At 38.5% G+C, this 16,074-nt stretch overlaps 1 protein-coding gene across 1 annotated transcript; it reads left to right on the top strand.

Annotated features, from left to right (window-relative positions):
- Nucleotides 1–1,927: 1,927 nt before the first annotated feature.
- On the top strand, nucleotides 1,928–14,132 carry LOC140179266 (uncharacterized). Its single transcript, XM_072217946.1, has 2 exons — nucleotides 1,928–2,186; nucleotides 14,008–14,132. Exons 1-2 carry the CDS (start codon nucleotides 1,928–1,930, stop codon nucleotides 14,130–14,132), a joined length of 384 nt encoding a protein of 127 aa, XP_072074047.1.
- Nucleotides 14,133–16,074: the final 1,942 nt, after the last annotated feature.

Here is a 16,074-nt window from a genome sequence, read left to right as displayed (position 1 = left end):
TCTTTTTTTTGTTTATGAGCAGGAATAGGGATAGAGAAGCCTTTTTTGATCCTGATCCTGAACCTGAGAGGACTTTAAGGAGGCATCTGCAGCAAACTCAAAGAGCAGGAAGGAGCCTCACAGAAGCTCTTGGGCAAGAAGCTGAAGATACAATAATGGCAGTTAATCCAGAAGCTAGAGGAGACGTAAGAAATGTCCTTGGATCTTATACTACACCCAATTCTGACTTTTATAGGTGCAGCATCTCCATACCTACCATTAGTGCAAACAACTTTAAGCTGAAGCCTCAACTGGTCACTCTAGTACAACAGAATTGCCAATTTCATGGACTCCCACAGGAAGATCCCAACAAATTTATCTCTGACTTCCTGTAGATCTTTGACAATGTCAATACTAATAGAGTAGCTCCAGAGGTCTACAAGCTCATGCTCTTTCCCTTTGCTGTAAGAGACAGAGCAAGGTTATGGCTAGATTCCCAGCCCAAAAAAAGCCTAGCCACCTGGAAGAAGGTGGTCAATGGATTTTTGACCAAGTTCTTTCCACCTTAGAAGCTGAGCAAGCTTAGGGTGGAAGTTCAAACCATCAGACAGAAAGAGGGTGAATCCCTCTATGAAACTTGGGAAAGATACAAGCAACTGATCAGGAGATGTCCTCCTGACATGATCTCAGAGTGGACCATGTTAGAAATCTTCTATGATGGCCTCTCTGAGATGTCCAAGATGTCATTGGACCACTCTGCTGGTGGCTCCCTTCACATGAAGAAGACGCCTGAAGAGGCACAGGAGCTCATAGACATGGTTGCCAACAACCAATACATGTATACTTCTGAGAGAAACCCTATGAACAATAGGGTAGTTCAGAAGAGAGGAGTCTTGGAAGTAGACACTCTGGATGCCATCCTGGCTCAGAACAAGCTCATGTCCCAACAGATCAATATTATCTCTCAACACTTAAGTGGGGCGCAGAGCTCAGCTGCTTACTATCCATAGACATCTTATGAGGTGGACACTGGTGACAACACCTGGACCACCATGGAGGAGGTGAACTACATGGAAAACCCCTCACTAAACTCCAACAACAATCCTTATTCAAATACTTTAAATCAGGGATGGAGGAACTACCATAACTTTGGGAGGAGAAATCAGCAAAAGCCTCAACAAGGCTTCAATAATAATCAGGGTGGAATGAACCAGAACCGGTTCAACAACAGACCATTCCAACCCTCTCAATAGCAGACGGAGACTGCCACACAGAGCTTCTCTGGCCTGGCTACTATAGTCTCTAACCTCTCCAAGACCATTCACAGTTTTATGGTAGAAACTAGGTCATCCATCAGGAACTTGGAGATACAGGTTGGTCAGCTAAGCAAGAGGATCCCAGAGATCCCCTCCAACACTCTTCCCAGTAACACGAAAGTAAATCCGAAGGAAGAGTGCAAGGCCCTCACTGTGGAAGCCGAGGTCGAACCTAAAGATGAGCTTGCTACTGAGGAACTGAAGGAGATCTGGGCTCATGAGGAGCCTAGAAATGTTACCTTGCACGCCCCTTTGCAGAGAGAAGAGCCTAAAGAGGAGTAAATTGCTCGGTTCTTGGCAATCCTCAGGAAGCTAAAGGCCAATTCCTCTTATGCGTTGGTGTTGGAGAAGAAACCTCCTTCCATGGCGCTTTTGAAGAGCATGATCTCTGAAAAAAAGCTCTGAGGGGAGATGGGACTGTGGTGCTGACCAAGGAGTACAGTGCCTTAGTCCAAAAGAAGCTCCCCCAAAAGCTGCCTGATCCCGGAAGCTTCCTGATTCCCTGCACTATAGGGACCATCACCTTTGAGAAGGCATTATGCGACCTTGGCTCAAGCATCAATCTTATGCCTCTCCTTGTGATGAAGAGGCTGGGAATTCAAGACGTACAACCTGCCAAGATCTCATTGGAGATGGCAGAAAAGTCCTTGAAAAGGGCATATGGCATGGTGGAAGATGTCCTTGGGAAGGTTGAAGACCTTTACCTCCCTGCGGATTTTGTGATCCTAGAGACTGGGGAGGATAGAGATGACTCCATCATCCTTGGAAGGCCTTTCCTAGCCACTGATAAGGCCTTGATAGATGTGGAAAGAGGAAATCTAGTTCTGAGGTTGTGGGAGGATCACATCTTGTTCAAGATCCCCAACCCTCAGTCTCCCTCTGACAAAGGAGGTACCATTGTACAATACTTAGAGTTCCAACCTTCTCTCTCAGTACAAAGTTATACAGAACCCCAGACATTAATTCTAAGTTTGGTGTTGGGCATCCATCATTAACTACTGAGGAAGGAGGTACTAAGAAGAAGGTACCCAGAAGTTGGAGGAACAAGAAGATCCCAACTGTAGACCTCTCACTTAGCATGAAATTTGTCTTCACTAAGAGTTCAATCATTCCACACACAGTGAACATGATCCTGTCTCTAAAGCATGTGAAGCTCATTCATGAGAGCACATGAAGAAAGTTCACCATGAGGCATGAGGATCTGAGCCGTTATCTACCTCCGTAAAGGAGCTGTCCGTCAAGCTAATAACGGTAAAGAAGCACTTGTTGGGAGGCAACCCAACTGATGAATCCATATTTTACGATATATTTTGGTTTGATTTAAGTGGATTCCATCACATAAACCCACATTTATTCACCTAAATAGCTTTTGGGATTTCTTCCTAAATTGTGCTTGAAAGTGAAAACATGTTCTTTTGTACTTAATTTAGTCAATTTTATTCACTTTAATCTCATTTGGTGCCTTGATGTATTTGTTAAGTGATTTCCAAGTTTCCAAGGCAAGTATGGGTTTAAGAAGTGAGGAAAAGAGCATGCAAAAGGGAAGAATTCAAGAAATGAAGGATTTGGAAAGTTGCCAGTCCTAACCTCTCTGTACTAAATTGGTCATAACTTGAGCTACAGAGGTCCAAAAGAGGCGGTTTCAGTGTCATTGAAAAGCTAACGTCCGGGGATTCAAAATGATATGCAATTTGCTATAGTGGACATAAGTCTAAGTGGGCATACGCACAGGTACTTGTGCGTACGCACAGGTACTTGTGCGTACGCACAGGTACTTGTGCGTACGCACAAGTCAGGATTCAGCGTGTGGGCGGATGCACACATCTGTGCGTCCGCACAGGTCCCTGCATGTGACCTCATTAATTGTAACTTGCTGGCAGTGATTTTTGGGCCCTGATGAGCGGATAATTTATACGCTTTTTGGCATTATTTTTACATAGTTTTTAGTATGGTTTAGTTAGTTTTTAGTATATTTTTATTAGTTTTTAAATAAAAATCACATTTCTAGACTTTACTATAAGTTTGTGTATTTTTCTGTGATTTCAGGTAATTTCTGGCTGAAATTGAGGGACTTGAGCAAAAATCAAATTCAGAGGTTGAAGAATGACTGCAGATGCTGTTGGATTCTGACCTCCCTGCACTCAAAGTAGATTTTCTGGAGCTACAGGATTCTAAATGGCGTGCTCTCAATTGCGTTGAAAAGTAGACATCCAGGGCTTTCCAGAAATATATAATAGTCCATACTTTGCCTGAGTTTAGATGACGCAAACTGGCATTCAATGCCAGCTCTCTGCCCTATTCTGGAGTTAAACGCCAGAAACAGGTTGCAAAGCAGAGTTAAACCGCAGAAACAAGTTACAAACTGGCGTTCAACTCCAAGGAAGACCTCTACACGTGAAATCATCAATGCTCAGCCCAAGCACACACCAAGTGGGCCCGGAAGTGGATTTCTGCATCATTTACTCATTTCTGTAAACCCTAGTAACTAGTTTAGCATAAATAGAACTTTTTACTATTGTATTTACATCTTTGGGGAGTCTTTTTCCCAATTTTCGAATTCACATGCCATTTGGGGGAGGCTGGCCATTCGGCCATACCTAGACCTTCATCACTTATGTATTTTCAACGGTAGAGTTTCTACACACCATAGATTAAGGTGTGGAGCTCTGCTGTTCCTCATGAATTAATGCAAAGTACTATTGTTTTTCTATTCAATTCAAGCCTATTTCTTCTCTAAGATATTCATTCGCACCCAAGAACATGATGAATGTGATGATTATGTGACGCTCATCATCATTCTCACTTATGAACACGTGCCTGACAAATACTTCCGTTCTACATGCAAACAAGCTTGAATGTGTATCTCTTAGCCTCCTGATCGTGAGATCAGAGTCTTCGTGGTATAGACTAGAATTATTGGCGGCCATTCTTGAGATCCGGAAAGTCTAAAACTTGTCTGTGGTATTCCGAGTAGGATCTGGTAAGGGATGGCTGTGACGAGCTTCAAACTCGCGAATGCTAGGCATAGTGATAGACGCAAAAGGATTACTGAATCCTATTCCAGTATGATCGAGAACCGACAGATGAATAGCCGTGCGGTGACAGCGCATCTTGGACCATTTTCACTAAGAGGATGGGAAGTAGCCATTGACAACGGTGATGCCCTACATACAGTTTGCCATGGAAAGGAGTATGAAGGATTGGATGAAAGCAGTAGGAAAGCAGAGATTCAGAAGGAACTAAGTATCTCCATATGCTTATCTGAAATTCTCACCAATGAATTACCTAAGTATCTCTATCCTATTTATATTTTAACTATATTTTAATTATCAATTCACCATAACCATTTGAATCTGCCTGACTGAGATTTACAAGGTGGCCATAGCTTGCTTCAAGCCGACAATCTCCGTGGGATCGACCCTTACTCACGTAAGGTTTATTACTTGGATGACCCAGTGCACTTGCTAGTTAGTTGTGCGAAGTTGTGACAAAGAATTGAGATTACGATTGTGCATACCAAGTTGTTGGCGCCATTGAGATCACAATTTCATGCACCAAGTTTTTGGCGCTGTTGCCGGGGATTGTTCATGTTTGGACAACTAACGGTTCATCTTGTTGCTCAGATTAGGTAATTTTATTTTAATTTTAAGCTTTTTATGTCTTATTTTTGAAAAATACAAAAAAAAATTCTTCTTTTTCGTTTTTCCCAAAATAATTTTCAAAAAATACCAAAAAAAATTAATAAAATCATAAAAACCAAAAATATTGTGTTTCTTGTTTGAGACTTGTGTCAAATTTTAAGTTTGGTGTCAATTGCATCTTTTTAAGTTTTCTTAAAATTTTCGAAAACTCGTGCATTTGTTCTTTATGATCTTCAAGTTGTTCTTGATGAATTTCTTTGTTTGATCTTTAATTTTTTTCTTGTTTGGTGTCTTTTCTTGTTTTTCATATGCATTTTCAATTTGTTAGTGTCTAAAGTTTGAAAATTTCTATGTTTGGTGTCTTGCATGTTTTTCTTTTCTTAAAAATTTTCAAAAATAAGTTCTTGGTGTTCATCTTGACATTCAAAGTGTTCTTGGTGTTCATCTTGACATTCAAAGTATTCTTGCATGCATCATGTGTTTTGATTCATAATTTTCATGTTTTGAGTCTTTTGGTTGTTTTTCTCTTTCTTCATTAAAAATTTAAAAATAAAAAAAAATATCTTTTCCTTATTCTCTCATAAATTTTCGAAAATTTGGTTTGATTTAGTCAAAAAGTTTTTAAATTTAATTGTTTCTTATGAGTCAAATCAAATTTTCAATTTAAAAATTCTATCTTTTTCAAATCTTTTTCAAAAATCAAATCTTTTTCATTTTTTTCTTTCATAATTTCAAAATTTTCAAAATTTATTTTCAAAATCTTTTTCTTATTTCTATTTCATATTTTCGAAATTAATGCTAACAATTAATGTGATTGATTCAAAAATTTTTAAGTTTGTTACTTGCCTATTAAGAAAGGTTCAATCTTTAAATTTTAAATCATATCTTTTTGTTTCTTGTTAGTCAAGTAATCAACTTTAATTTTCAAAATCAAATCTTTTTAAATTTCTTTTTCAAATCTTTTTCAAAATAAGCTTCAATCACATCTTTTTCAAAATCAATTTCAAAATCTTTTCTAACTTCTTTTCTAACTTCTCATCTTTTCAAAAATTGATTTTCAAATCTTTTTCAATTAACTAGTTAACTTTTTGTTTGATTTTAAAAGTTTACTATTTCAATCATATCTTTTCCAAAACTATCTAACTAATTCTCTCTCTAATTTTCGAAAATCACCTTCCTCTTTTTCAAAATTCCTTTTTAATTAACTAATTGATTTAAGTTTTAATTTAATTTCATTTTTCTTTTTAAAATTTTCAAATTTTAATTTTAATTTTAAAATAAAAACAAAAAATATTTTTCTTTTCTTTTCAATTATTTTCGAATTCTTCCCTCTCTCATCTACTTCTAATTATTTATTTATCTACTAACACTTCTCTTCTTCTTAAAAATTCGAACCATCTCCCTCCTTCTGTGTTCGAATTTCTTTTCTTCTTCTACTCACATAAAAGAACCTCTTTACTGTGGCAAAGAGGATCCCTATTATTTTCTGTTCTATTCTTTTTCATATGAGCAGGAACAGGAATAAAGACATTCTTATTGAAGTTGATCCTGAACCTGAAAGGACTCTGAAGATGAAGCTAAGGGAAGCTAAAGCACAACTCTCTGGAGAAAATCTGACAGAAATTTTCGAAAAAGAAGGAGACATGGCCGAAAATAATAACAATGCAAGGAAGATGCTTGGTGACTTTACTGCACCAAATTCCAATTTACATGGAAGAAGCATCTCAATCCCTGCCATTAGAGCAAACAATTTTGAGCTAAAGCCTCAATTAGTTTCTCTGATGCAACAGAACTGCAAGTTTTATGGACTTCCATCAGAAGATCCTTTTCAGTTCTTAACTGAATTCTTGCAGATCTGTGATACTGTTAAGACCAATGGGGTTGATCCCGAGGTCTACATCCTTATGCTTTTCCCGTTTGCTGTAAGAGACAGAGCTAGAATATAGTTGGACTCTCAACCTAAAGATAGCCTGAACTCTTGGGATAAGCTGGTCACGGCTTTCTTAGCCAAGTTCTTTCCTCCTCAAAAGCTTAGCAAGCTTAGAGTGGATGTTCAAACCTTCAAACAGAAAGAAGGTGAATCCCTCTATAAAGCTTGGGAGAGATACAAGCAACTGACCAAAAAGTGTCTTTCTGACATGCTTTTAGAATGGACCATCCTAGATATATTCTATGATGGTCTGTCTGAATTATCTAAGATGTCATTGGACCATTCTGCAGGTGGATCCATTCACGTAAAGAAAACGCCTACAGAAGCTCAGGAACTCATTGACATGGTTGCAAATAACCAGTTCATGTACACTTCTGAAAGGAATCCTATGAGTAATGGGACGCCTCAGAGGAAGGGAGTTCTTGAAATTGATGCTCTGAATGCCATATTGGCTCAGAACAAAATATTGACTCAGCAAGTCAATATGATTTCTCAGAGTCTGAATGGATTGCAAGCTGCATCCAACAGTACTCAAGAGGCATCTTCTGAAGAAGAAGCTTATGATCCTAAGAACCCTGCAATAGCAGAGGTGAATTACATGGGTGAACCCTATGGAAACACCTATAATCCCTCATAGAGAAATCATCCAAATTTCTCATGGAAGGATCAACAAAAGCCTCAACAAGGCTTTAATAATGGTGGAAGAAGCAGGATTAGCAATAGCAAGTTTTTTCCATCATCCACTCCGCAACAGACAGAGAATTCTGAGCAGAATCCATCTAGCTTAGCAAATATAGTCTCTGATCTATCTAAGGCCACTTTAAGTTTCATGAATGAAACAAGGTCCTCCATTAGAAATTTGGAGGCACAAGTGGGCCAGCTGAGTAAAAGAGTCACTGAAACCCCTCCTAGTACTCTCCCAAGCAATACATAAGAGAATCCAAAAAGAGAGTGCAAGGCCATTACCTTACTTGGTGTGGCCGAACCCAAAGAGGAGGAGGAGGACGTGAATCCTAGTGAGGAAGACCTCCTGGGACGTTCAGTGACCAATAAGGAGTTTCCCTTTGAGGAACCAAAGGAATCTGAGGCTTATCTAGAGACCATGGAGATTCCATTAAACCTCCTTTTACCATTCATGAGCTCTGATGACTATTCATCTTCTGAAGAAGATGAAGACATTGCTGAAGAGCAAGTTACTCAATATTTAGGAGCAATCATGAAGCTGAATGCCAAATTATTTGGTAATGAGACTTGGGAGGATGAACCTCCATTGCTCATCAAGGAACTAAATGCCTTGGTTCAGCAAACTCTACCTCAAAAGAAATAAGATCCTGGTAAATTCCTAATTCCCTGTAACATAGGCACCACGACCTTTGAGAAGGCTTTGTGTGACCTGGGGTCAGGCATAAACTTAATGCCACTCTCTGTAATGGAGAAACTAGGAATCTTTGAGGTACAGGCTGCCAATTTCTCATTAGAGATGGCAGACAAATCCATGAAAATGGCTTATGGAAAAGTAGAGGACGTGTTAGTAAAGGTTGAAGGCCTTTACATCCCTATAGATTTCATAATCCTAGACACTGGGAAGGATGAGGATGAATCCATCATCCTTGGAAGACCCTTCCTAGCCACAGCAAAAGCTGTGATTGATGTGGACAGAGAAGAGTTGGTCCTATAACTAAATGAGGACTACCTTGTATTTAAAACTCAAGGATCTCCTTCTGTAACCATGGAGAGTAAGCATGAAAAGCTTCTCTCACTGTAGAGTCAACCAAAGCCCCCACAGTCAAACTTTAAGTTTGGTGTTGGGAGCTCCCAACAATGCTCTGAACATCTGTGAGGCTCCATGAGAGATCACTGTCAAGCTATTGACTTTAAAGAAGTGCTTGTTGGGAGGCAACCCAATATTATTTAACTATATCTATTTATTTTCTATTGTTATTTTATGTTTTTTTTAGGTTGATGATCATGTGGAGTCACAAAAACTACTGAAAAATAAAAAACAGAATGAAAAACAGCATTAAAAATAGCTCACCCTGGAGGAAGACCTTATTGGCGTTTAAACGCTAGTAAGAAGCATCAAACTGGCGTTTAACGCCAGAAAGAAGCATCAAGTTAACGTTAAACACCAGAAACAAGCACCAGACTGGCGTTTAACGCCAGAACAGAGCATAGAAGTGGCGTTAAACGCCAGAAACAGGCTACATTTGGGCGTTTAATGCCAAAAATAGGCAGCAGTCTGGCGTTAAACGCCAAGATTGCACTGCAAGGGTGTTTACACGCCTAATAGGAGCAGGGATGATACATCCTTGACCCCTCTGGATCTGTGGACCCTACAGGATCCCCATCTACCCCCCTCTTTCTTCTTTTGCTCGAGGACAAGCAAACCTTTTAAGTTTGGTGTGGTAAAAGCATTGCTTTTTGTTTTTTCATAACCATTAATGGCACCTAAGGCCAGAGAAACCTCAAGAAAGAGGAAAGGGAAGGCAATTGCTTCCACCTCTGAGTCATGGAAGATGGAGAGATTCATTTCAAAGATCCATAGCTCAGTAGTAGAGCATTTGACTGCACATCAAGAGAGCCCACTCATGGACCTCAACAAGAGCATGAGGAATTCTCTCATCAAGAAATCCCTGAGATGCCTCAAGGGATACATTTTCCTCTCCACAACTATTGGAGCAACTAAGGATAGGAGCACCAAAAGCACTAAGGATGGAGCAACAAAGGCAAGGAAGAGACATTGAGGAGGTCAAGCACTCCATAGGATCTTCAAGAGGAAGGCGCCACCCTCACTAAGGTGGACCCGTTCCTTAATCTCCTTGTTCTTATTTTCCTATTTTTCGTTTACTATGCTTTATGTTTTATTTATGTTTGTGTCTTTATTACATGATCATTTGTGTTTAAGTGTCCATGTCTTAAAGCTATGAATGTCCTATGAATCCATCACCTCTCTTAATTAAAAACTATTCTAAAAACAAAAGAACAAGAAGTACATGGTTTCGAATTCATCATTGAAACTAATTTAATTATTTTGATGTGGTGACAATACTTTTTTTTTCTGAATGAATGCTTGAACAGTGCATATGTCTTTTGATATTGTGGTTTATGAATGTTAAATATGTTGGCTCTTGAAAGAATGATGAAAAAGGAGAAATGTTATTGATAATCTAAAAAATCATAAAATTGATTCTTGAAGCAAGAAAAAGCAGTGAATACAAAAGCTTGCGGAAAAAAAAGAATGAAAATAAAAATGGCGAAGAAAAAAAAAGAGAAAGAAAAAGAAAAAGCAAGCAGAAAAAGCCAAAAGCTCTTTAAACCAAAAGGCAAGAGCAAAAAGCCAATAGCCCTTAAAACCAAAAGGCAAGGATAATAAAAAGGATCCAAGGCTTTGAGCATCAGTGGATAGGAGGGCCTAAAGGAATAAAATCCTGGCCTAAGCGGCTAAACCAAGCTGTCCCTAATCATGTGCTTGTGGCGTGAAGGTGTCAAGTGAAAACTTGAGATTGAGCAGTTAAAGTCGAGGTCCAAAGCAAAAACAGAGTGTGCTTAAGAACCCTGGACACCTCTAATTGGGGACTCTAGCAAAGCTGAGTCACAATCTAAAAAGGTTCACCCAGTTATGTGTCTGTGGCATGTATGTATCCGGTGGTAATACTGGAAAACAGAGTGCTTAGGGCCACGGCCAAGACTCATAAAGTAGCTGTGTTCAAGAATCAACATACTGAAATAGGAGAATCAATAACACTATCTAAATTCTAAGTTCCTATAGATACCAATCATTCTGAACTTCAATGGATAAAGTGAGATGCCAAAACTATTCAAGAGGCAAAAAGCTACTAGTCCCGCTCATCTGATTGGAGCTAAGTTTCATTGATATTTTAGAATTTATAGTATATTCTTTTCTTTTTATCCTATTTGATTTTCATTTGCTTGGGGACAAGCAACAATTTAAGTTTGGTGTTGTGATGAGCGGATAATTTATACACTTTTTGGCATTGTTTTTACATAGTTTTTAGTATGGTTTAGTTAGTTTTTAGTATATTTTTATTAGTTTTTAAATAAAAATCATATTTTTGAAATTTACTATGAGTTTGTGTGTTTTTCTGTGATTTCAGGTAATTTCAGGCTGAAATTGAGGGACTTGAGCAAAAATCAGATTCAGAGGTTGAAGAAGGACTGCAGATGCTGTTGGATTCTGACCTCCCTGCACTCAAAGTGGATTTTCTGGAGCTACAAGAGTCCAAATGGCACACTCTTAATTGCGTTAGAAAGTAGACATGCAGGGCTTTCTATCAATATATAATAGTATATACTTTGTCCGAGTTTAGACGACGCAAACTGGCGTTCAACGCCAGCTCTCTGCCCTATTCTGGAGTTAAACGCCAGAAACAGGTTGCAAAGCAGAGTTAAACGCCAGAAACAAGTTACAAACTGGCGTTCAACTCCAAGGAAGACCTCTACACATGAAAGCTTCAATGCTCAGCATAAGCACACACCAAGTGGGCCCGGAAGTGAATTTCTGTATCATTTACTCATTTCTGTAAATCCTAGTAACTAGTTTAGCATAAATAGAACTTTTTACTATTGTATTTACATCTTTGGGGAGTCTTTTTCCCAATTTTCGAATTCACATGCCATTTGGGGGAGGCTGGCCATTCGGCCATGCCTGGACCTTCATCACTTATGTATTTTCAACGGTAGAGTTTCTACACACCATAGATTAAGGTGTGGAGCTCTGCTGTTCCTCATGAATTAATGTAAAGTACTATTATTTTTCTATTCAATTCAAGCCTATTTCTTCTCTAAGATATTCATTCGCACACAAGAACATGATGAATGTGATGATTATGTGATGCTCATCATCATTCTCACTTATGAACGCGTGCCTGACAAACACTTCCGTTCTACATTCAAACAAGCTTGAATGTGTATCTCTTAGCCTCCTGATCGTGAGATCAGAGTCTTCGTGGTATAGGCTAGAATTATTGGCGGCCATTCTTGAGATCCAGAAAGTCTAAACCTTGTCTGTGGTATTCCGAGTAGGATCTAGGAAGGGATGGCTGTGACGAGCTTCAAACTCGCGAATGCTGGGCATAGTGACAAACGCAAAAGGATTACTGAATCCTATTCCAGTATGATCGAGAACCGACAGATGAATAGCCGTGTGGTGACAGTGCATCTTGGACCATTTTCACTGAGATGATGGGAAGTAGCTATTGACAACGGTGATGCCCTACATACAGCTTGCCATGGAAAGGAGTATGAAGGATTGGATGAAAGCAGTAGGAAAGCAGAGATTCAGAAGGAACTAAGCATCTCCATACGCTTATCTGAAATTTTCCCCAATAAATTACATAAGTATCTCTATCCTATTTATATTTGAATCTGCCTGACTGAGATTTACAAGGTGGCCATAGCTTGCTTCAAGCCGACAATCTCCGTGGGATCGACCCTTACTCACGTAAGGTTTATTACTTGGACGACCCAGTGCACTTGCTGGTTAGTTGTGCGAAGTTGTGACAAAGAATTGAGATTATGATTGTGGGTACTAAGTTGTTGGCGCCATTGAGATCACAATTTCGTGCACCAGGCCCCAAAATCCAATCCAACTCATTTTTTGAAGCTATTTAAGGCCAAATTGAAGAAGGATGAAGGGGGGACAATTAGGGTTAGCTTTTATCATGTTTTAGTGTAGTTCTCTAGAGAGAGAATCTCTCCCCTCTCTCTAGAATTAGGGTTCTTTAGTTTAATTTCTTATAATTTCTACTTTTAATTCTTGTTTCTATTTACTTTTCCTTGTCATTTATTGTTATTGCTTTTTGTTCTTCTTCATTTCTCTTGTTATTTACTTTATTTTGTCAATTTATGTTTTATGACACTCTTGTTACATTTTACTTTCAATTAATGCAAATTTATGTTTTCATGTCATTTATTGCTTTCTTTAGTTTTTATTGTTATTTTCTTGCTTTGGTAACTTTAGATTTTATTTTAATGCATTTTAATATTATTTTATTCTCATACACACCAAGTGTTTGATGAAATGCATGGCTTAGTTTTTACTTAGTTTTTCTCCACTCTTGGCTTGAATTTGATGACTTTGGTGATCCTTGAGTCCTTGATGTCCATTCTTGTTTGATATATTAGAGTAGTTAGTTGATTTGGTTTTCCTTGACTCTATTTGACCCTTTAGTGTTGACATAGGACTTAGGGATTGAAATTAACTATGCCTATTTGACTTATCTTTGATGTAAGGTTGACTAAGTAGGATTAACTCTTCATAATCATCATATGTTTGTGGTCAATGACTAGGATAGGTAGCTTAGCCTTCAATTACTTGCCAAGAGGTTTCTTGCATTTGAAGTTTCCTTTACTTGCATTTAATTGCTTTGACTTTTATTACATTGACTTTTATTTGCTTTGATGTTTATTTCTTGCATGTTTAATTTTCACACTCTTGGTTGAGAAATTGGATGTTTGGGTGGAATTGAGTTGTGGATGTCCATTTCGCATTGTGTGAGAATGATTAATTGATTTGGTTTCCAGTGACGCTAGTCTTTCACTAAGTAATTAATGAGTTGACTAGGACTTATGGATTGAGATCAATTATGTCTTTTGACTAATTCTCAAGGAGGATTGACTAGTTTGGATTACTTCCACATAATTGTCATGTTTGTGGTCTACAACTAGGATAGGAAACCTAGATTACCCACTTCTTGCCAAGAGTCCTTTACTTGCTTTCCTTTACTTCCTTACATGCTCACTTACTTTCTTGCTATTTACATCTCTTGCTCTCTTGCTTTCATTCCCGAATCCCCCATGCTCTCCTTCATAGCCAATAATTGTACATTTAATTGCAACTCCTAGGGAAGATGACCTGGGAGCTAAATACTCTCGGTTTATATTTTGTATTTAATTTAATATTTGATAGTGAGAATTCATTATTGGTTTGGACTATGCTACGAACAAATTGATTCTTGTTTTGATTAAATTCCGAGCTGACATAAATTCTCATCTTATCACCAACCATGAGAAGAGTACTATTGTTTTTCTTTTGTTTATTCTCATTTGATTTCATTTTTAGTTGTTTTCAATTAGATTTCTGTAGTTTTCCCTTGCTTTTAATGTTTGTGATCATGTGCAGCACTTAGAATAGAGACAGAAACACCTGAAATGGAAAACAGAACACCCTGGGGAGAGCCTCTAACTGGTGTTGAACGCCAGAAAGGGAAGGGAGCTAGACGTTCAATGCCCATTGAGGAGTACTAGCTGGCATTGAACGCTAGAATAGGAGAAGAAGCTAGGCATTCAACGTCCATGAAGAAGCACTTGCTGGCATTGAATGCCAGACAGGGAGCAGTCTGGGCGTCCAATGCCCATTAAGGAATATGCACTGGCGTTAAACACCAGTAAAGGACCAATCTGGGCATCCAATGCCCCCTATGGAGCAGCCAAGGGAACCTTTTTTATCCCTACCTGGCATTCAATGCCCAGACCTGGCAATGAACACCCAGGCAAGGGCAGGTGGCTCAAGATTTGAAGCCTTCTCAGCTAATGGGTCTCACATAAATCCTACCTACTCCACCTTTCCTTCTCTCACCTACTTTCTCAACCTTGATTACCACACCCCACCTTTCCTCTTCCCAATACATATTCACCAATCACATCCCCTTTAACTATCCCTCTTCCCCAAACCCATCATAAATCCCATCAATTCCACTTCCCACTAACCCCACCCACTTCAAATTCAAACCTTTCCCCCCATTCTTCCCTCCCATCCAACCGAACCCTAACCCTCCCACCTCTATAAATAACCCTTCATTCCCCTCCCCCCATTATCCTTACACGTACACAATCCTCTTACCTTCTCCCATATTACCTTTCATACAGTTCTCTTTTACCTTCTCTATATTCTCTTCTTCCTTCTACTACTCCTCTTTTCTTTTGTTATTATTTGCTCAAGGATGAGCAAAGTTCTCAAGTTTGGTGTTGTAAAAGCTCTGCTTTTTGCCTCTACTCTTCCTCCATGGCACCAAAAGCTGGCGAATCTTCAAGGAAGAGAAAGGGAAAAGCTCCCGCTTCTACCTCTGAACCTTAAGAATCATGGAGATTTCTCACTGACGGAGGAAAACTGTCGGTAAAAAATTTCACAAAAATATCACGTTGCAAGTATAGTTCTAAACCAACAAATTATCCTCGGTCAATATTTAAATTGTTTGTCACAAATACAAACCCAATAAAATTAACTAAAGTATTCAAACCTCGGGTCGTCTCTCAAGGAATTGCAGGGAAGTGTAGTTTCTTATTTGTTATAGAAAAGTATTTTTGGGGTTTTGGAATAAGAGAAAAGAAATGTAAACAACAAAGAAGTAAACTAACAATTAAGAAAAGTCCTAGCAAGGATTGATAATTGGAATTCTTATCCCCATTATCATAGTCACTTGTGATGGTAATTGCCTTTTGCTATCACTTAGTTAACCTCTAACAATTGGAGGAAATTTAAGTGAGCTAGATCAACTTAACTTCACTAGTCCTAATCAAAGACTAGATTTAGTGAAGCTTAAGCAAACTAGCAACTTTCAATCACCAATCAACAAGAGACTTTGACAACTCAAGAGTCTCCAAATTACTCAATTCAAGATAAGAACATAAAAATCTAATTTAAAATCCAACCAAGAATTTTATCAAATACTTGGAAGGCATAAAATAAAAACATAGAAAATTAACAAGATATCACAAAATCTAAACAACCAATTGTAAGCATTAATAACTAACAATTAAATAGAGTAACAATAAACATGGAAAACATAAATTGCAAATGTAAGAAGAGTTCACAAACATAAAAATGGCAAAAAAGTGAAATTAACAAGAGAAGAAGGTGAACTAAAGTGCTTGTACAAATAAAAGTAAGACAAAAACTAAATTAAAGGAAGATTGAACCTGAATCTAAAGAGAAATTGAAAGAAGAAACCCTAAACCTAGAGAGAGGAGAGAGCCTCTCTCTCTCTCTCTAGAATTCTACATCTAAACCTAAAATTGTGTGAATGAATGTATGAATGATTGATTCCCCTCCAGCTTCACTCTGCCACCTCTAATCAGTATTTTCGAGCTTGAAACTGGGCCAAAAGCAGCCCAGAAATCGCTCCCAGCATTTTCTGTAATTGCAGCACGTGACGCTCTGTCACGCGTACGTGTCGGCTACGCGTACGCA

Source organism: Arachis hypogaea, chromosome 15 (genome assembly GCF_003086295.3).
Source record: "Arachis hypogaea cultivar Tifrunner chromosome 15, arahy.Tifrunner.gnm2.J5K5, whole genome shotgun sequence".
NCBI lineage: Eukaryota > Viridiplantae > Streptophyta > Magnoliopsida > Fabales > Fabaceae > Arachis > Arachis hypogaea.
This window is presented reverse-complemented; position numbering and strand designations above follow the sequence as displayed.

Bases quoted from the DNA above. Each gene is read 5' to 3' on its own strand.
- LOC140179266 (XM_072217946.1), top strand. From the start codon at position 1,928: ATGGCAGAAAAGTCCTTGAAAAGGGCATATGGCATGGTGGAAGATGTC. The intron at 2,187-14,007 runs GTACCATTGTAC...GATCATGTGCAG, and splicing joins GTCTCCCTCTGACAAAGGAG to CACTTAGAATAGAGACAGAA.